General features: G+C 28.3%; 2 protein-coding genes across 5 annotated transcripts in view; one reads left to right on the plus strand and one right to left on the minus strand.

Annotated features, from left to right (window-relative positions):
* Positions 1-23527, minus strand: part of LOC114119639 (mediator of RNA polymerase II transcription subunit 15) — a 204547-nt gene that overhangs the window by 75762 nt on the left and 105258 nt on the right. The window lies entirely within an intron of this gene.
* The window catches only part of LOC114119641 (calcium-activated potassium channel slowpoke), a 73023-nt gene that overhangs the window by 46698 nt on the left and 2798 nt on the right, over positions 1-23527 (plus strand). The window contains exons 13-27 of one of the 4 annotated variants that reach the window (XM_050198735.1): positions 2160-2315; positions 2991-3067; positions 4188-4244; positions 5948-5998; positions 10241-10303; positions 11087-11116; positions 13501-13627; positions 13952-14014; positions 14748-14919; positions 14990-15214; positions 15352-15535; positions 16876-17126; positions 18144-18256; positions 20014-20175; positions 22408-22501. In XM_050198735.1, coding sequence (XP_050054692.1) covers positions 2160-2315; positions 2991-3067; positions 4188-4244; positions 5948-5998; positions 10241-10303; positions 11087-11116; positions 13501-13627; positions 13952-14014; positions 14748-14919; positions 14990-15214; positions 15352-15535; positions 16876-17126; positions 18144-18256; positions 20014-20175; positions 22408-22501 — 1825 coding nt within the window. Of the gene's footprint in view, positions 1-2159; positions 2316-2990; positions 3068-4187; positions 4245-5947; positions 5999-10240; positions 10304-11086; positions 11117-13500; positions 13628-13951; positions 14015-14747; positions 14920-14989; positions 15215-15351; positions 15536-16875; positions 17127-18143; positions 18257-20013; positions 22502-23527 lie in introns of those variants that run through there. The other 3 variants (XM_050198742.1, XM_050198750.1, XM_050198743.1) reach the window with 3 other exon arrangements.

Consider the following 23527-nt stretch of genomic DNA (forward strand, 5'->3'; position numbering starts at 1 on the left):
CTAAAACATTTTTAAATTTGTTTATTCTTTACTTCTCGATGTAACGAAGCATGATGTTGGTAGTTCTGCTGCCGGTAGCCTTGTAAAATTTTTATTCTATATAATATAGGCTGTTTTATATGCACGGTGATTCATCAAGCATGCTTGCCCCAATGTTGTCCTTTGATGATAAATTGATTATAAATATAAATATACTGATGTTTTGAATTTGTAAGTATATGCGATTAACAAAGACCATTTTTTCAAACATTTGGTGATTTGTATTCCAGTTAAGGAATAACCTGTGTTTATATACACTTTTTTACTTTAAATGAGAACCACACTTTTTTATTGTAAATTGCTAAGAAGGTCTTTATTTTATTTTAATTAAAAACAACATTTTAACTATAGTTTCTCAGCTATTTAATTTTATGTTTTATTACTAATTACAATAGTTAACGCTAATAGGTATAGGTTTTATAGGTTTTTTTTATAACTTGAAAATTATAGTTTTTAATACTGATATACTATATATTAGCATTTTATGATTACAATAATTGTCCAAGTATTTTAAAACATACTAAACTAAATATTACATATTATTTGATATGATTTAAAAGCATTTTATTATAATCATTTATATTTTGGGTATAAAAAGGTAGGCAAATAAAGCAGAAACTACTAATTTGAATTTCTAATGAGATGTATTAACATTTTTCAGAAAATAATCGTCTAATAGTTCAAAGTGAATATGGTCAATCCTCTTTTAAAATTAAAATAAATTTATATTGCCACAGAATGCACCTTAAATACTTTAAAAATATAAGTTTCTAAAAATATGGTCTTAAAATATACTTACAAATTCCAAAATCCATAATTTTTATAAATGAGCTGTTAAAGGATAAATGGTAAGTTAGGGAGGATGGGTGCCATGATTGGTGAATTACCTTGTATGTATTTATTTTTATAATATATGTGTCAATGAAATTCAATACCATATTATTATAAATACATGTTACGTATAATATCGTGTACCGTGTACGTGTATATAAAGCACGGTATTTGCATGTGAAAAAAATAGTTTATAATTTATAAAAATATACTGTCATAATATGGTAGAATATTTAGCCAAACAGTATTATTATTCCAGTCATATATTATTATATTAATTAAAAAATATCGTAAATATAGTCAAGAATTAAACAATATTATATCATATAGTTATCATTATTTTTTTTATTGCATTTTATTTTAGTACGTAATAGTATTAAACATTTTACGATAACATTCAATAGTTTGTAAAAATATTAAAAGTTTTCTCTTAAAACATGCTTAAATAATGGATCATTTATCAAAATATTTTCCTCTCTTATAATAATACTCTTATTAATATTTTATGATATTCATCAAAAGAAAAAGAAAAATATCAAAGATTTAACTAAACAAACAACTGCATTTATTACGATTTCTATACATAAGTAATATCGCGTTAAACGTTGATCCACACGCTACTTAAATTATTTGTATATATAATATATTATATTCTAATAATACCTAATACGATTTATTTAGTTATTTTAAATATTTAATAAACATATTACATATAAATATATATTATAAAATTCGTTGTTTGTTAATTTTTTTTTCAATAATCATTACACTAATATAGTTTTTACGGGTTAGCTGATTACCTCTGACAATTTTTTGATTATAATATTTATATTATATCTATAATTGTATATATTAGATCACGAATAAGACTTCCAACCCTAACGAAGTCCGTATACGTGAGGTTAACAGCTATAAAAAACCCAGCATGATAAATTAATTAATATTTCGATGGATAAAATATTGTTGTCATTAACGTTTTAATTATCATTATATATAACAATAAAAATCGGTCAGGAACTCCATGATGAAAACATTAATCAGCATGTATAAAAATGGCTTTTTTATTGTTTATCAAACGCATATAACGGCATGGAAGCATGGTGCATAATATTTTGTATCGTCGTCGTATGTGCTTGTCTTCGTGTGGTTTGCGCATGATTTTTATTTTTATTTTTCAACAGCCGACACAAATTCTGACAAAAAAAAAAAAAATACATATAATAGTCACTTACAATTATTTATGATTTCGAAAAATGTCGTCTAATGCTCGTCCGTGTTTTAACGTGCAGGTTGTGCTTCACGAAGCTAAAACTCCTGTTGTTGGCTATTGAAATAAAAGGCGAAGACGGACGGGACAGCAAGATATCAATAAATCCTAGAGGTTCCAAGATACAGGCGAGCACGCAGGGGTTCTTCATTGCTCAGTCAGCTGACGAAGTCAAAAGGTTTGTACGGTTCATTAAGAGGCGTGCCTAAGTGCGCTGTGCATCGATTTTTTTTATATCATTTAATTTTTTTTCTTTCGTTAACTTGGCGATATTAATTTTTAAAAACTTGGTCAAAATATTTACTCCTTTCTTAAGTAAACACATTTAATAAAATTACGTTTCATGAAAATGCTGATGTTAAAATTCTGTTTAAACATTGGATCCTAACTTTTCATGTTTCTTGATTACTAATAAAATTAGTATTAATTAAAGATTTTGAAAAAAATTCACTATTTAGGTAGAAATAAAATTTTTCTACTTATAATTGTGTATTTTTAATTAAAGTAATAGTATTTTTAGTAGTTTATTAATGTAAATAAAAGAGTATGTTTGTGTTGTGAGTTGTTAAAAATATTTCAAAACAAGATTAGGAGGTATTCAAATTTCAAAAGTTGATTGCATACATCAGATAAAACGGTGATCATTTAAAATTACACATAAAAGGCACTTTTTAATATTATGGTTTGGAAGTCAATTTTTAGTTTCATATTATTATACACAACGGTAAACTGCCATAATTAAAATACCTACTCATTAACAAAAAAGCGAACTACTACACTCAAAGCGGTTTATATTTAATGGTAGAATTTAATTTGAAAAATATTATAACAATAATTATTTATGTACGTTTAGGGCTTGGTATTACTGTAAAGCATGTCATGAAGAAATTAGAGATGAAACGCTGATCAAGAAGTGCAAATGCAAAAACTGTGAGTATCATTCGCGATAGTTTTCCTTTACAATCCTATTGTGTATGTGAATCTTCAAATGCACTGGTCGACAAATCTATATATATATATATATATATATATATATCTAAGTATAATGTTTCTGTACTATTTTTCTTTATTTTCTTGCGACATAATTGATCTTCATTGTCTACCTACACTCGCATACCTACTGTATATTTATACATGCATTAGTATATAATATATATTATATATATTAATGCAACCTTACGAATAAAGAAAAAACCACATCTTTTTATTTTTATTTTTCCATTTTAAATTTATTTTGTTTATTGTTTAGCCCATACCTCCCTCGCCGCTGTAGACCGATTTACTGTGCGTCGGAACAATGCAATACAAACTTATTAAATTCATAAATTCGAATCACGTGACCATACAATTACGACCAGTATTGTTATGTGCATTAAGACTTTAAGTTCGGGCGCATATTAAATCGACTTGTTTTTCAATACAAAACAAAAACACTTTTACCCATTTGCACTCCAATGTAGAACGAAATGTATACACACATTATTATTTGTTTAACTACATAATATATCTACATTTTACATGAATATACAATATACATGTATATTATATTATATACATCTATATTGTACGTTGTGTATATAATATATTAAAACCATATACATACATATTATTTTTTTTTTGTCCACCACCTGAATACCGCTCACGACGATCACACGTTTTACGAGCTTAAGCAGCTTTATATTTTATTTATTTTTATACATATCGTAGAATTTTATTTTCTTCCATTACACAGCTATGTAATAATATATGCTGCATGTAATGTAACAACAGGACTACTACACTACCTGTAATAGTTTTTTGTTTACATTTTTAACACATGTTATTATTATCATCAAATAAAAATACGATAATATCCGAAATGTTCTCAACTAAAATTCAAAACAATAAAAAAAATATCCTAATATTAAAAAAATTGTATGCATAAGTAATCCCCAAAAAATATTTAATTTATATTTAGTTTATATTGGTTATGTTTTTTTTTTCATTTATTTATCACATAAACTGTTTACTTTTACGTTCGAGTATTATAGAGAGAGACACCATGTTACAGATGTCGGTATGATTATGATGGAGACTGGAATGTTGGCACATAATTATAATTTCGAGGGTACTTATAAAAGTTTCAAAAAATAAAAAATAAAAAGTTACATGTGTTTGTGTTTTGAAGTCCGCTTGCCTGAATACGTCCATACATACCTGGTCAATAACAATAATTTAATATAATATTTTAACCAATTATTACAGCGTATCGTCCGTATATATTATAATATAATTGTTTTTTTTCGTAACCATACAAATATCGTTGGGTTCTGAATATTAATTTTGTACAATTTTAACTAGCCATAATATCATTGAGATGAGGTCCGGATGTCGATACCGTTGAATTAAGTGGCTACTATTTTAATTAAATATGATAATATGTGCGTTACATATACCTTAATAAAAAAATTTGTGATATTTTTCATTTAATTTAACATAATATATCCCACCATTTTAAAGTGTCCTAACCACATTTATACCCAAAATTGATATTTATTGAAACTTTTGTAAATATATAATTCCTTGAGATCGCTCATATTTTCAATACACGTAATCATTATATCTGTATTAAGTGAAATAATTCAATGTTTATTGTTAGAGATTTTGATCAATAGATTACTTTTATAACATGATTTTATTATTTTATTTATTCAAGGTTGTTTAACAATAAAAATAAAAATATTTTAAACATTTTTATTTTACTTATTTAACCAAAATTGTATTAATGGTTTATTCTGTGGTAGGTACGAGTGTACAGTATAAAACTATAAACGTTCGATAGAAAATAACATATATAAATAATTCTATTTCAATTAAGAATTCTATTAAAAAGTGGTAATTACTTTTAAAGTTAATTTATTACTAACATAAACCGTATAGTTACCCTATCAAACAACTATCTTCAATCTAACTTCCCGGTAATTTAACTTATATAAGACTCAAAAGACAGTGGAGTAGAGATCTAAGATAAAAAAAACATAAATAAATAACAATACTTAAAAAATACCTAGTGGTGTGGCACTGCCGAGTGCTTAACCATAAACGCAATTTCCTGTCAATAACCATTTATCAAATTTAATCATTATACCTACTAATTATTGTTATATTGTATAGACTGTAAATATATATTTTTTTAAATAGTTCATATAAAACAAATTAAATTCATGCAAGTGTAAATTAATTGTATTTATTGTAATAATTTAATTCAATTCAATTTTTTTGAAGTTAATAATACAAACAAAACCGTAAATTTGTATAGTTTATAAAAACGATAAAATAATCATTTATACAATAATATTGATCTGATTTGTATTTGAAAACTTTTCCTAAATAATAGTTTTTTTTTTGTTATAAATACTAATAAATTTGAGTGTTTAAAATAAATGTTTTGAAATTTGAAGGATGTATCAATTAAGTCAATGTGATCAACCTCCGGTCCTTATTTGTGAGTATGCGTGTGTACTTTGTACGAATGTCTATTGCAAGTCTAATATTGGAATACTTACTAAATAATTACAATCCCATTTTTTTTTATTATTATTACTACTATTATTATTTTTGACGATTTAGTCAAATTTAAATAAATGTATTATTCTTTTATTAAATGAGATTTTCTGGTTTTATATATACGTGACTAAAAATGTGAGATTTTTTGTGTGTATTTGGACTGAAATTAATAAAACGTTTTTCAGTAGCGTATAAATGACAATAAAACACAATAATTTCCACGTTTTCAATTTTTGTTTGTTTTTTTTTCTAATTTTAACACAGTGGCGACATTCCGGAAAGGCGTTCGCGCTATACAAATGGTCGGACGGGCAAGTACGTTCAAATTCTCCTTAAATCAAATTTCTTGTTTGTCTACGAATTGATGCCTTTTTGATTAATTTTTTAGCTGGTTTTCTATAGTTAACAAATATTGTTTATAAATATATATAAATATTTGGTATATTAATATATAGATATATATTTATTTATGTGTGTATATCTGATGTATACAATACATGGATATGTATATCTATTTATAATATTTATTTAATAAAAATGTATTTTCCTCTTGGTTTTTAATCGGCAGTGGGTTTATTTTTCTTTCGTATTTTCTGTGCTGTTGAACGTTTTACTTTGTGTGGTTTTTGTTTTTTCCCTTTTTACGCTTTCTACCTGAAATAACCAATACTACTAAGTTAACCCTCATACAACACAACCTATCGTAGGTATATAATAATAATAACATAACGATCACATAATATTCGTAATGAGCAATTTTTTTTTTTTTTTTTGTTGTACTTAATATGATTATTGTTCAATAAAAAAAAAAAAAAAAAAAATTATATAACTAGTAGGAAATATATAATTATTATTATTACAAGCAATCAGGCTAAAGTTATGTTATACTCACATGAGTAGTTAAGTACCATTACAAAATGAAAAATTTATCATCATTTTTCTTTTATTTTTATTTTTTGACTCAACTATCGTAGTTAGTTTTGGGATGGCTGCTGCATGTTTTCATATTGGGCTCATATTTATGTATTAATATTATACCGTAGGTATATTAGATGGGTCGATTTGAATTAGCATGCTATTGTAATATTTAGGTTCCTACGTTATGAAAACCATTCACAAAGTTATGATAATATAATTAATATATTGGTTTTTTTTTATTATTAATGGTCGACCGGTATAGATAATTATTCGTATCTATTAGTTTTATTTTTTTTTTCAAACACGACATTATAGTTTTTCGCAAATATTGATTGTATTTTATTATGTGTTTTTCGGACAACTTGTTCTCAGAAAATTGTATTAAATTCAAGTGTCTTATAAAAGTACACAACGACGTGAAAGCATAATATATTATTATCTTCTTTGACTTTGCTTTTATCCTTGTATTCCTACTATAAAATACCAACGGATACTCTTGACAGCTATAATAAATGATGGAATTTGATGGTATAGATCTTAATATTATTATTTTGATCAGTTATAATTTAATATATGTGAATATATAAATAAAACAAAATAGGTGGTCAAGTGTCGCTGTCGTACGTCAGAAACAATGTACCGACGTGTGAATAATTAACGAATGTAAATATTTTTCGATATTATTATTTCTTCAAAAAACAATAAAGACCATTAGCAGAGATGAACAAACCGTGTTTCTGCACAATTACATTATCAATGCCAATTTTAGGAAGGATGCAGTATATCTCAAGATTGAGTTTAGTTAAAGGAGCTCTGGTTGATGTCTTAGATTTTTTTAGTTTTGTTTATCAAAAAATTATTTATTAAGAATATTGAACAATGTTAAATAAATATATATATAATTTTAAGAAATTAATCTCACCCGTTTATTTTTAAGTGTCATGGACTCAGTTTTACCCTTACTTACGATATAATTTAAAGCAATACAAGTAAAGTGGTATTTACTCAATTGAAATGTTTTTTACATTCTGAACACTTTGTTCACTTTGATGAATGTATTGATTTTAAAATGATGTGTTATTTTTTTTTGTGTGTATGTACAGCATAACTTGTTGAAATAATTTTTCAATTTCAAATATCTGGGGTGGTTTTCGATGGCATAGTGAATATCTTTGGTGCATTATAGAGGTCAAAAGTAAACATTTTTTTACAGTTTTCAAAAAACTCGAGAAAAACAAAAAAAAAGTTTCAAAATATTTCTTTTATTTTAATGCTATTTATAGACATTTAAAGTATTTGTTTTTGTTTATTTTTTTTTTTTTTTTGGCTAAATCAAAATACTTGAAAATTTAATACAAAGTCCCTTTAAGTTAGTCTTATAGTAATTAAAAACTTATAAGAATACATAGGCACAATGTTTTTTTATTTGCGTTTGAAGTTCAAATATTGACAAAAAATCGTCAAAATCATAAATATTTGCAAATTACTTTGTAGGTATAATTCATAAAAATTGTATTTTAAGAGCTAAGAGTTGAAAATTGAATACAACATTTTCCATAAATTTAGCTTACAACAATTGTAGAAGAACTTGAATAATTTTTGTGTATTTAGACCATTAAAATATAAACCACTTTTTTCATCAACCACTGGAATTTATATCCTAGGCTGACAAATCATCTCTGTTCAGAGTCGTTTTTCATAAACAATGATACCTATTATCGGATTCAAATTCGGCACATCGATTATAGTGACCTACTATAGAGCAGAGCATTACTCACTTGACCACTCTTTTTTTTTTTTTTTTTTTTTTTTTAATCTAACTTCATTTTTATCAAATACTAAAAAATAAAAACACGTTTAATCAGTTGATTTATAAATAGTAATTTATTTTATGGACCTGCAATATCAGTATAGTTACACCCTCGCCTTCTGAGACTTAAATCATCCGGCACCGGTTATTACGCCTATATTTAGTCGGTAGACCCGTAAATGAAACGCGAAAGACGATCCTCCACGTTTTGGTTTTCGTACGATACCGTTTCTGTAGCGTAGGTACACGTACACACACGACGTTTATTGGCACTTTAGAGTGTCGTCGAAACATCGAATCGCGTTGCGGCTAAAGTGCACAGTATAAAATACCGAGTTGTCGAGGCCGTTACTTGTGTGTGTGCGTATCAGACAATGCGGACGGAGATCCCGACGGCGGCAACGGTTGTGGCGACGACGACGAATACGGCGCGCAAAGTTTTTGGCGTCACGCCATTTTATATGCAGTAGTAGGTACCTTATTATACGAATGCGATTGCTGCTGAACTTATATCCACACCGGAGATTGATTATTATTACTTTTACCATTACCATAACTATTATCGTTATTATTATTATTATTATTATTATTCAGAGATAAAATAATATAAAACTCTTGAACGACTTATGATGGGTTTTACGTGTTTGCTGAAGATAATATGCACGCATAATATTATATATTGTGATAACCTCGCATTAGAGTTGCATGCGGTCTTTTATCGATTACTGTTTATTTTTCCGTTTTGTTATTTAAATGTTTATTATTATTACTATTATTATTATTATTATTATTTTCGGAACAGAGTTGGATGGTTTGAAGTAAGTTAATAATAATATATTGAAAACCGAAGAAAATATCGTAGCTTAGGTGTGGGTAGAACTGAACGCGCGTTGGCTTGACCTCAATATGACAACGTGCCGGCAAACAAATAATAATAATATGATTCTTTATCGAAGATGTTTTCGCGAATCAGCAATATATTATGATTTCTTATTGTTATATCTGCACAATTTTTTTTCCGAATTTATCAATCGAAAATTGTAATTTTTTCGGTAATTAATAAATTAGTGTTGTACTTCGTCATTACTATTCCATAGATTTTATTTAAAAATATTATCTGACATCTTATTAATTGATTAATAGCTAAATAACAAATCGCAATTAAATTATTTCATACAATTTTGATTTAAAAAATACGCAAGGTTAGGTAACGCAGTATCAGTATACACGTATAAAACTATATAAATCGAAAAACTTTTTCAATAAATTATTTGACTGTAAGCGATAGAAATATTTTACCTCCAAATAACTATCAACATCTTTATATATTTTCGGATCAATAAAAGTGAATAAGAAGTTAAAACTACAATATGAATAAAAAGCTGTAGTTTTTAGTTGAAATATTCGTTCGCTATTAATATACATTTCAATTAGGTTTAAATTATATTCATTAAATAATATTATACTACTATATTATTATAGTTAAGAGTATTCGTTGATATAGTTTATTATTTATTTTTTACTCCTTTGAAAATATACGTCACATGAGGGTTATGCAAGATGAAAATTTATCTACAACTGATGTAATAAAAAACAACAAAATGTTCGATAAAGAATCGAAATTAAATTCATAATTATTATTTGATTAAATAAAATGGTTTTTGTAAATTGCGTATGGAAATACTAAGATTAATTGTTCAAGTGTGTTTGTTGGGGATAAATGATAAAACTATAATATAATATTTAAATATAACATTCTTAATTTTTTTTTTTTTTTAAATAAAAACATTTATGTCGGTTAGTGAATTTTGGAATGTATGTTCTTTCAGACGATCATCCTCCCCCCACGGAAACTCCACCAACTCTTCCAAAGAGAGTACATAATATCAGAGGTACAACAATAAAAACAAAACAAATTGCTGTTGCTTTTGCCTTTATATTGTCTTAAGTGCATTGTGTCTTCGACGTGGCACTCTTGATGGTTCCTTCATTCCTCCACATTTCTTACATATTATAATACATTAATCCTTACACGTGTTTTAATTCACATGAAAAAAATTACATTAAATAAATAAGCACATGTTATATATTATACAAACTCTCATTTATGCGACACAACAATACGATTTTCTGCAAATTTTCACGATTAAAATAATTGTCATTAAATCTATTCGATTCCACGAAATATATGTTTACATCTCTACTTATCCGTGTGAAATGTAAGATGTATTTTCCCGTTTGTTTGAATATTGTTTTATTTTTTTTTTTTTTGTATTTATTTCATCAACCAGTAGATTATATTATATTATAATTTATACGTTTATTATGCTGTGTGCAATGTTATGCATCATAATAATGAATTGCGAAGTATTATACACTCGCTAATTTATTATTACTTATTATTTACAATATTAATCGCTCTTGAGAACGTTGTTTTTTGAAGCCATAATATTTACAATTGCTTGATATGCGCTGGCCTTAACTATATTTAATTCTATTGTTATTTTTATTGTTGGGTTTGTTAATATCGCTTTCGTGACATTTGTTTGTAATTTTGTTTTTGGTTTTTTGAAGTGTTTTTATTTTGTGTATTTGACGTCTACTAAAACTCTTACTTTCTATATTAACGCTTTTTAATCGTCTTTGTTTTTTTTTGTTTTTTAACTTTTTCTCAGGTGACGTCGGGAAGGAAAAGGAAATAACACGTAAGTCGCCACTCAGCACTGCAAATTATATTTATATAATCAGTATTTTTCACACAATGCACTTTGCCGCGCGTTTAAAAGTAAACTTCAGTCGTAGTGACCGTCTTCGCAAAGTTTATGGACCATTATATTACAACATTAATGGGAACCGAAAGTCAACCGTAGGGCGTGTTAGAGACAGTTCACACGATGAATTTTTGACTTTAACGTTAGCAAGATATCATATTAAATTATCATTGAAATAAACCGCACAAACAAATACACAACAGACGTTATACTAAAATACGAAGTAAAACAAAAATCATCTGAGTGGGTCATTGCCGGCGCGCGTTTAATAGATTATGTTCGTTTGTAGTTGTATATGATATAATATGAATTCACAGTAGGTAGTTGTATGATTTTGCGAGGCATTCAGTGGTCGAAGTGGATCAATATAAATGGTCAGTAGGTAAATTAAGGGGGTTGCCACTTAATTCATGATAACTTTGCGTTTTTATAAGCTCCACTAAAGCCGTTATCAGTGATTAGTCAGTGATACTTATTATTTTGTTGTACTCGTAGATATAATTGTGAAATTAAAGTTTAAATAACTAAGTAATATGTATTTTGGTTAATGATTTTCGGTGTTAAATTTATCATTTTATAAGACAGCTATTTTTTTATTAAAGGAATTAGTCATCAGAGCTTAAAAATATTAAAATACGAGTGATTGATTTTTCAACGTCCAAGAGTGAATAATTTTAAATAAAATAAGTTAAAATGCAAAAAATTGCTCAACTACTAAAAAAATAAGTGGATAGATTGGTAGATGGATGTGATTTATCTCATTTAGGTGGGGTTACTTCGACTACTGAATATGACGGGCTGTTCAATCCAAGGAATTTTTTATAAACTGCAGGACGACGATATCGATACCAAAATGTTAATTAATCTTTAAGAACTAACGTTTACACGTGTTCAATTATTTGATTCTTTGCCATCTTTCTCACACACTAGTGTTCTATTTTACTCTATAATGTTTTCAACTTGTAACAGATATCGAGTTATTGTTTTAAAAATGGCTATTGGAAATATTTGACACGGACAATTAAGTGGGATTAAGTTTCGATATTTAAGCTTTCATATACGAAGCAAAGTGCCTATCTGTAATTTAAATGAAGGTAGATCAGATTATTAATACTAATATTGTTATAATTTTGTTGCGTACGCATAATTTAAAAAAAAAAAAAAACATTAATTTTCTACGTAAGCCATCGTCGAGTATTCAAAGTTGAGAAAAGCTGCACAAGTAGGTATTTAATTTTTTACCCACGTTTTTAACACGAATTGTTTTCATAGCTACTACTATTTAATTGCTTTTTCATTATTTTAAATTATATATATATTTGTTTAAATAGCTTCCTATGCCATTCAATTTACACCTTGCCTTGGTTAGGTTATCTAACATTGTTTCATATGGACTTTAGAATATTAAAACGCAATTATAATTTACTACCATCGCCGCGCCAGCTGTATAAAGCATTAATAACAATACTTTATACTATCGTCGTCCTAACGTTTTATATCCTCGTTAGAATTTCTGGATGGCTTCCATTAATTTATTAGTTTTTTGGAAATATTAAATTTATCGATAAATATTATCGATTATTTATAAATCCCCTTACCTTTTGTCCATAGACTATTTGCGATACTAAGCGGAAGAGTTTGATGACTGTTACTAATATCGTAGATGTTTGTAGTTTAACGTTATTTAAAGGAACCCGGCAAAGCGCATTAAAGTTTGATTGGCCAAAAATAGCACTCTATAAATAATGAAAAAGGTAAACAACCAGTGGTATACGGATAATAGTATAGTTTATTTTAGTATAAGGCGTGTTTAAAAAAATGGGCCGAAGTCGGAGGTGGCTTATAATTGTGAAAACAAGCGAAATTCGAACTTTGTAATGAGATACTGTGTGGGGGTAGAGTGACAGTGTTTGAGATGAATCGTTAGCGGGTAAGACGTCTGCTGTAGTCTGTGTAGGTGGTGGTGCTGATAGGGATACGAAGGGGGATAAACCGGCGATGAAGATTAAGGGGAGAGATAAATTAACGGATCTAGTTCGCATAGTTTTAGTCGGAAAACGATGCACAATGGCAGCAATAGAGAATAGTTTCGACGTTTGCCAACGGTCTTTGTTTGGTACATCGTTAATTCGAATTCAGTGATGAGAGAAGAACGAGCTCAGGACCGTAGTTAAAAGTTTTGATCTGGGATATATCATAGTGTGGTGTACATAGTAAAAAGGGGATGTTTCGAAAGAGAAGCAAAAACCTTCTAAAATAGAGAGAATAAAGAAAACCTTTCACGTGTTCTGCAATGTTATGTGTGCTTTATATTTCAGTGTTGGGAAACAAAAATACGCCAACGGCGATGCCTAATTCGATAATGTCAGCGGCAAAACAGGTGAACAAAGTGAAGCCAATCAACCGTCCGGCGGACAAAGGGTCGCCTAATCAAAATTACAACCGGTGAGATACATGACCTTTTTCAAAAACCAGATAATATTATGAATTAATACTATGAAATACGAACGATATATTAAGCCTTTTGTTGTTGTTGTTTATTTGTTGTTTTTTTTTCATTTTCGTTTTTACACTAACGAACTCTTAACAAATTTTATTGCATTAATTTCTCACACGAATCCAAGCTCTGACACATTTAACATACACATACAATATAACCACATGTGGTTTATTATTATTTTCTTTTTTATCGATTATTTTCCATTTTTCTTTCCTTTTTATTCGGTGTAAATTAAATGTTTGATCGTGGTCGTCTTGAATATATTGCAGAGCTCAACAAGAAGAAGGAAGCTACGCCGGATATCAACTCGCATACGAAGTTAAAAAATTATTGTACGCTTTCTACTTAATATATTATACTATTCCACCAATCTTATCCTGCTTGTTTCTATATATTGTTATATTTTAATCCTATGTTATTTGCTTTGTATTAATTCGCTTGCCTTTTAGATACATTTTACGTTTTTAGCTCGATGTTTGTTTTTTTTTAAATATTTTTTTCTTTTATTAGATGTATTGTCTCTTTTATAACAAACAGGTCTTAAATATTAGGCACTTAGATTGTTTGAATTATTTAAAAAAATATATTTTTAATTTGACGAATATTAATTGATTTTTATACTAGGTATAAGAATTTATAATACATTCTTAGAACTGAAAAACTTAAGTTGGGTAGTTGTGATTATATCATTGACTTAAATTTGAGTAAAACACAATTGGAAAAATCGTTTCATAATTTTGAAAAATTTAAAACTTGTTATTCTCAAAATACGTTAACTATTATTAATTATTTTTTACAACATGAATTGCTCATTTTATTGTTTGTACTTGTAATCTATTTTGTTAACAATTAAAATATTTATAAATGATATAATATTATTATTTAAAACAGATCTATTTTTTATTATTTATTTGTTTTTTTTTTTTTTTTTTTTGTAGCAGCAATATTGTTTTATTGAGTAAAATATTATGTTGACATTATTTTTGTTAAACTTGCTCATAGTTATTTGTGTTTAAAACAAAATTAATTGAAAAAAATCTTCATTATTTCTATGTGCGAACAAAGACCAACGACCAGAGGAGGATCGGCTGGCACAAACATAAACAGCAACGGTATTCAAATCGGTATCGCCGACGATCAAGCGAAAGACTTTGATTTTGAAAAGACTGAAATGAAGTACGATTCCACTGGCATGTTTCATTGGAGTTCAGCAAAAAGCCTCGAAGAATGCATCTTGGTGAGTATAATATAAAATTATACATCGTTTGATGAACTTGATTTAATATTGGACATTTCAATATTTTCAGGACAGGAACCAAGCCGCGATGACTGTATTAAATGGCCATGTCGTGGTGTGCCTATTCGCCGACCCGGATTCGCCGTTGATCGGACTTAGAAATTTAGTTATGCCTTTACGAGCATCAAATTTCCATTACCACGAGCTCAAGCACGTAGTGATCGTTGGCGCCGTGGATTATATTCGCCGCGAGTGGAAGATGTTACAAAATTTACCTAAGATTTCTGTGCTCAACGTACGTCGTATATACTTTTTTCCAATAAAATAATATTATAAAAACTAAACTCATATCAATTACCGCATTATACGTTTTTATTGGGCTATAAAAAGAGTGGTATTACAATAGTTTTTTTTTTTTTTTTACATTTTTAGGGATCGCCACTGAGTCGAGCCGACTTACGAGCGGTTAATGTGAATCTGTGCGATATGTGTGTGATATTGTCGGCAAAAGTTCCTAGCAATGACGACCCTACGTTGGCCGACAAAGAGGCCATTTTAGCGTCGCTGAACATCAAAGCAATGACTTTCGACGACACCATTGGAGTGCTCACGCAAGGTAAAAAAAAAAGAAAAAAAGTGTTTGTTAAATATTCGTTTAAAGCCAATACAGCTGACACTGTATTTTTTACACATAAAAAAGCACCATTTAATATTTTATGCTATCGTTGCCGTCGTTATAGTGTCTATTGTGTATTACGTACTACTATAAAACTTATTTAATCTGTATGTAAATGCAAACATGTTTTGTATATAAATGGCGTCGGTTACTCGCAAACAATTCAAAGATTTTTGTAGAATTTATAAAAGATAAAATAATAACATCATTACCAATTTTTAATTTTCGTTGCAACTTAAATTTTAACTATTGATTTTAGCTACAGAAAATTTAATTACTTAAATTTGAAATTTGTGTTTATTTAGATTCGATTAAATCAATTTTCAAATTTTCTCTTCAATTTATTTTTGTGGCCATTATATATTCTTTATTTAAATTCATTCAGCACAGTGGCCTTACTAATTTATCTCGATTAACAATAAATATAGTTTTATAAAGTTGTAGGTCATCCGAATGAGTTAAATGATTGTAAACTATATTTATAAGTACCTATTTTAAGTTGCCTATATATGTAATGTGAACAAAATAAATGGGAATATTTCTGGGACGACGATTGATTAGATTAAGGTTAGGTTAGACCGTTTCAATTGATATGATTTTACATAATTACTTGTGTATTTACACTAATTTTAACTTCTATATATATATATTGTTTAAACCCCAATTGACATATATTTTAAACAAATTTCAGGGGTACAATTTTATATTGCAGAGTACATAATTTATCCCGACATTTGCACTTTTCTCATGTGCATCGTTTATAACTACGCTTCATGTTATTGTTAAACAGATATAAATCAATTAAGCATTTTTATTTATTTTTAAGATATTTAAAACTAAAAATTAAGAGATCTCTAACATGACCGTATCGCAATAAATTAGCATAAGAGTTAATTATGATATATTCTTTTAATAAAATATCGACCAAATTTGTAATAATGTTAAAAATATCACATCAAAGTCGTCATTATTACTAAATATATTGCATTTCAAACATTTTTTCGTTAATTTTAAGAAAACCTTAAGTTAGTGGAATTTAAAATAATATTGTTAATAAAATTTTGTTGAATTCGAAAATATATCTAATAATAGCTACATATTACAAGTACTTACGCTGTATGTGTGATACTTAATAGTATTAAATATTTTAATTGAATATTTTTTAAAATACAACTTTTTTTTTTTTAATATCGCATGGACATAATATAGCTGATATATAAATAGGTACATATTAAAATATTTAATAAAAGAAACTCATATTTGAATTTGTTTTGATCCAGACGAAACCGCGGTGACCAAACAGTTTGATCCGGATGGTCTGAATTGCGCCGGTGGGCCCATAGTGTTGCAGAGACGAGGGTCAGTATACGGCGCTAACGTTCCAATGATTACCGAATTGGTCAACGACAGCAATGTGCAGTTTCTTGACCAAGACGACGACGACGACCCCGACACAGAGTTGTACCTCACACAGCCGTTTGCATGTGGTACGGCTTTCGCCGTCAGCGTCTTGGACTCGCTCATGTCGACGGTAAGTAATGTAGTATAAATTCATCAAACGTGAACAATAATAATAATATTCACAATTGCAATTAAAATGAAACAAATTTTCTTTTGATATGTACCTGTACCCCTCACTCGCCAACCCTTCCATATTAATACAATTTTAATTCAAGAACATACCTACATATTATATACTACTTTTTACAAAATCATTATATAGTTAAAATTCTGAAAAATTGGTACTAACATTCAAGTTCAAAAATTGCGGATGAAAACTAGCAATTTATTAAAAATATTAAAACAAACGATTTTCATTAAAATTAATTTTATAACATTGGGATACTATTTTATAGATTATAAATATGATTAAAGTACGAATACTGATGAAACCTATGTTCCACCGACTGCTCAGCCTAAAATTATAGCTCAAATTTTTACAAAAGAAATTTGGTATATCTTAGGATAAACAATAAAATATAAAAGTTATACTCGTAATTTTATTATTATTATTAAATTGTTTTATGTATTACACATGAATAACAAAAATATTTTTAAACACACTACTGTTTTCAACGTTCCTTACTACAAGTTGTTATAACGTAATTACGTAATTTATAATATAAGAATATAATTTAAAATTGATGTTAACATGTCGTGTAAAACTGTGGAAATATTCTAGAGATTATTTACCTTTCGTTAATTGTTCATATTGTACCACCTTAAGTCCTGACTAGATGAATCATTCTCGCACTGCTCTTTGCGCGTTTTTCTTTATCAGCTATCGAACGGGGACGTAAACTTACGCTAACTACAAAGTATTCGTTCACCAAAGAAAAATTTAAATTTAGTACATTCATCAACAACTTAAATATGTAGGACGGTAGGCGTAGGACATCTGTACACACTGTTGACCGTGTACACCATACTTAACAATTCATTTATTGTAACAACATGGTATAGGTGTATGGAGTTAATAATTAATATCTAATAACAGCTAATACATACGTATTCATTGTATACAATTAAATTTTGTTTTTGTTTTTAGACGTATTTCAATCAAAACGCGTTGACGCTCATTCGATCGCTGATTACCGGTGGAGCAACGCCTGAACTTGAACTCATTTTGGCCGAAGGAGCTGGTCTCCGTGGTGGTTATAGGTCAGTTTTAATAATTATCTTTGTATATGTTGTATATTTTAGAATTTAGTTTCTGAACTATCGAATAACAATTGAACCGGACGATGTGCTTCCAATGCATATCGTTAAGATTTTTGCTCTACAAAAGTAATATTATACCTGACTATTTAAAATAAATAGCACTTAGTCGTTTTTTTATTTACGACGAAAACGTAAAAATTGTTATTACAACTGACCAAAGTATAAGAAAAGGAAAACCACTATATATCATATTTTTTTCAACTTAATTATAGAACATACAAAATTACAAACATTATTTTTATTTATAAGTAGATAATACAAATCCAGTTGTATTATATAACCTGTACTTAAATTGTCAATTCTGGGGTGTCACCAAAGGGCACTGCTCTCTCTTCTGTACTTATAATACTATTATTATATTTGTATCGTTATTATCTCATTTGCTTATTATATAGGCTTATAGATTACAGATTATTAAGAAAACTTTCCAATATTGATAATTATGCTCATTTTTTGTATTTTAAATATTGAATTTAATGAAGTTTTTTTTGAAAAAAAAAAATTGAACAAATCTATGTTATCAAGGGCATTTCCCCCAGGAATAAGTTCTTAATTTCGATTTAAAACGGAGTTACTCGGCTTGGTTGAATTATTTTGTCTTTTATATTTATACGACTTAATTTTGAACGATCAAGTATCTTAATCTCAAATCAAACTAATAAAACTCTGTTGCGGGCCAGTGCAATACATAATAATTGCGCGAGTGTTAAAGTTTTTGAGTTAAAATATTCTCTAGGGACGTTTTATGAGTACATAGTTTAAACACGCAAACTGCCTGGCGATATTATAACATAAAAAAGGTTATTATAATAATATTATTATACTTACTGCACCACCGATAAAATGAAGCATGTTAACAAGCAATTATCGTTTTTTTTTTAGTTTTCGCAGAACATACATGAAATACCTTAAGTGCAATGCTATTATTATTAATGTGAAAATAATAACGAGTATCGAAATCGAGTGTTGATAAAAATAATTTGTATGACTATAATATTATTATTAGTGTCCGGGTATTGTAGCACTATTAAAAAAGTACTAAAAACCTAAAAAAAGGGTTTAAAAATCCTGAATAAAGCAATAATAGTTATTTGCATAATTATTACATATTTTTTATACATAATATACACTGATGATAGTTATGAAAAATAAAAATAATAAATGAACCATAATTTCTAAACTAAATCAAGTAAGCGCGCAGAATTAAATTTTAGTTTTTGGAATTTGTTTAATAAATAAAATTAATAATATAATCCTAAATTAAAATTGAAAATTCACATTCGACACGTTGGAACAGCTTATAAAAAGTGACTGAATTGTTAGAACGTGTTTTATTACTAGTCTAAAATATAGAATTTTTTTACCCGTACCCAACATATCTATAGACAAAACAATTAATAATAAAATTAATTTCACTCTTTCACGCAAATGTATGATTAAGTAGTAAGAAAATAAATACGGTTTTATCAAAAATTCCAAAAACATAATATTACATTTTATAAAACGAAATATATATAAAAAAAAAAAAAAACATTATAAAATATTACTATACTTATGTAGTTGGTTTAGCTGATAAGATAATAACGAATAGCTACAACATCTAAACTCTAAATATGTTATTAAATATAAGTCGAAGTTGATGTCACTATTTTAATTTTCTACATTCAAATAATGCGATCTTGCGTATGGTTTTTCAGCACTGACGAGAGCTTGGCAAACCGTGACCGGTGCCGAGTCGGTCAGATCTCGCTGTATGACGGGCCGCTGGCACAGTTCGGAGAAGCCGGCAAGTACGGCGATCTGTTCGTATCCGCCCTCAAGTCATACGGGATGTTGTGCATTGGTCTATACAGGTACCGGTATGAACAACTAACTATACATGTTTTGTAGTTTGCTATTAATATTAAGTGCCATAAAGAATTAACAGGGGTCCCGAATCCGTCCCCGACACATAACCGTTGTGATATAAATTAAGTTATGCCGTTCGAACTAAAATCATTTTTGTTGCGTTATTTTCGTCGAACGTTAACTTGGTTGTGTGCTGTAAAAACTTTTTCAGGTATAAACAAGAATACAATAACAAACATTTAAATTCTCGGATAATATTGAATATAAATATTTTTTTAATTATTTAAAGTTTTTAAATCAATTTATTATACGAATAGATATAAGAATATATTAGTTTCCTTTATACATCATGTAGGTATGTGTTACTTATTATAGACACCAATACATAATATTTATTAAGCTTTTGATGTAACATTCAATTATTACTGATACAATGTAATATACTAATATGACCTTTTTATTTCATTAAATTTAATAACAAATATAATATATTAGTTAGTCATGAATAATTATAATAATAATAATTTAAAAAAAAAAAAAAATTATATTTCAAAATGAAAACAAATTCGGTAATCTGCAAACATTGCTAATGATATTTTAGATTGTTCGGGAGATTCTAATTTTATGCCAAAGAATGATAATCCTAAAAAAGTAAATAGATTTAATAGAAATTAAAAATAATATTTACTATAGAATAATATAAAAAAAGATGGTTTTATCAAAATAATGAAATCGCATTATATTATAGTTAATAATAAACTACGTTGATAAAAAATAGATAAAAAAAATAATAATAATAATAGTAAGTGAATTAATTATGATTAATTAATTATTATAATGTAAAGTCTGAATATCAGGTGAAACGAAGTAAAGAGATTTATCGAGAAACGGGTGGAAAGTTAAAAAAAATATAAAAGCTCAATGTAATGCATAATTGCTATGCTAAATTATATCGATAATAATACCTATTTAGAACAATTATTTTGCTAAGCTGATAGAATAGAACAACAGTATATTTTAATACTAAATAAGTAAAGTTTGAGTATTAATATTATTAGTAATTTTTTAAAATTATTTTACGTTTCATATATTACGACATAGATAATATAATACTACCTACTGTAATATGTAGGTACCTATAGATATTTATTTCACAGAACCATGTTGAACATTATTTCATTTGAATTTCAAAAAAGCTGTAATTTTTTACTTACTAATGGTGTTGTGGTAACGATATAGGAAAGTTGAGCGTTCGATCAATCATCAAATATAAATATTATTCGTAGTCATAACGTATAGATATCATAGTGGAAATGGATTTAGTGCCCGTGTGCGTGTACAAAATGTAAAAGTCTTAATTTTATTTTTACTAATATCTTGATTCTACGATAACCATCCGTGTCGAGGAGACAAAAATATTGTTATTTGTTTGACAGGGCTGAGTCGACAATGGTCAAAACGCGTTAGAAGACGTATAATATATTTTGAACAAACAACAGGGTTCCTTTTTCAGAAATAGGTGTTGGTGTCGTATAATTAATGCAAATATTTATAGCTGTTATCATTAAAAACATAAAAAAAAAAAAAAAAAAAATTAAAAAGAAAAATACGTTCTCTATAAAGTGGTTATTTTATCGAAGAAAAACCATTATGACATTTTTATAAAATGACTAAAAAATATACATTTTAATTTTTATCCATCACTATAATTTTTTAAGTTAATCCTATAAGAATATTCGTAAAGTATATTTTTTAAAGCTTTTTAATACTTTGAAACCAATTTTGGATAAGAAGTTTATGCGTTATAAGAATCATATTAAGTATTAACGAATGAATAGTAGGCCAGAATGGTACTCCTTTTGGCCATTCGACTCGATATTTCAAATATTTAATATGAAATTCATAATTATTGTCCAAAATTCAGTTTTTATTTTGTAGAAAATATTTTCGAAAACGTTTATAGCTTTTTAATGGATGGTTCTTCGATAAAACAGTCATTAGCATATTATATAAAACTCGACCATTTAAGTTGTCCTCTTGACGTTTTCCTGTTCAGACCGGACCCCTTTTAATTCACCCCTTCTTGTCCCAGTTTGCATTACTGTGTGTCTGTTTGTATGTCTGTGGTGTCGGTGTACTTTTAAATTATACTGTTTGTGATGTGTGTCGTCCTCTTTTTTCGTGTTTAAACTCTGGCGGTGGGACGTCGCTATTCTCATCCGATCTCTTCGATGTTGTTACAGATTCAGAGACAGGAGTTCGTCTTGCGATGCGTCGTCAAAACGATACGTCATCACTAATCCACCGGACGATTTCTCATTGATGCCCACGGATCAGGTAACCTTTATATTTTTTACATAATCGTTATCGTCAATTTATTATTTTATTTTAAATGTATGCGCGACGATTTCAAAATACTACAGATAGTAGTAACTTAACACATCGTGTGCAATCGTAATTATCGCGATGCAACGATGGACGTTTTTATTTATATTTAAAATGCGTTTTTCAGTTGACTGTAAATTAATAACATATACTATGTGTGTAGAAAATCGATTTCGTAAAATATTTTGCTGGTATAAATAATATTATTCCTCGTTTGCTCCGCGAGTTTATGCAAAGTGCAAACGAAACTCGAATCTTACAAAATACGTTTTGTCGGCGAATCGACATGAATCCTAAAACATCGTTCTGAAAGGATACCGTAAGAAGTCAAAAATATAATTATCATCTATACGAGTGATTTAATCGCGTTATCTTCTTCGAATCAAAACCACCGAGAAACGACGTCCATTAGTTATTATTTTTTCAATCCTCTTCCAAACGAATAGACATACTATCAGGCAGGTCTGTGCTCTGCTGTTATTGCGGACGGTCGATTAAGATTCACACAATTTAATAGTTGCGGGCGCGTGTAAATTTATATGCCTTCCGACGCGACAACATTTGCAGGAAATGAGATTCGAAAACGCGTTCTATTCTGGTACACGCGCTACACCGGGTCACAGCTTCCAACGATGCGCAGCGTACTCTTTTACCCGAGACTTGGCACTCAGTCAACACGACATCAAGCCCGCGTGTGCAAGTGCAGCGTAGCGTGCTCGGATAGTTCGTTTTAAATGTCATGTGGCGAGGGGAGGGGGTGGCCGTTATTATGTTGTGAATAAGGCGGCGACGCGCTCAGACGTATATGGTATAATATCGTAATCGTTATTGGAGAGTTTATTATTATTTATGGGTGGTGGGGCCGGGTCGTTAACAGGCGAAATCGAAAAAAAAAACTCGAAATCCCTGCAAGACAAATACAGTTATTGTATTATTTTCGTGACGACACAACAACATCATACTATGACATGAAGGATT

This window comes from Aphis gossypii, chromosome 1, assembly GCF_020184175.1.
Source record: "Aphis gossypii isolate Hap1 chromosome 1, ASM2018417v2, whole genome shotgun sequence".
NCBI classification, from domain to species: Eukaryota; Metazoa; Arthropoda; class Insecta; order Hemiptera; family Aphididae; genus Aphis; species Aphis gossypii.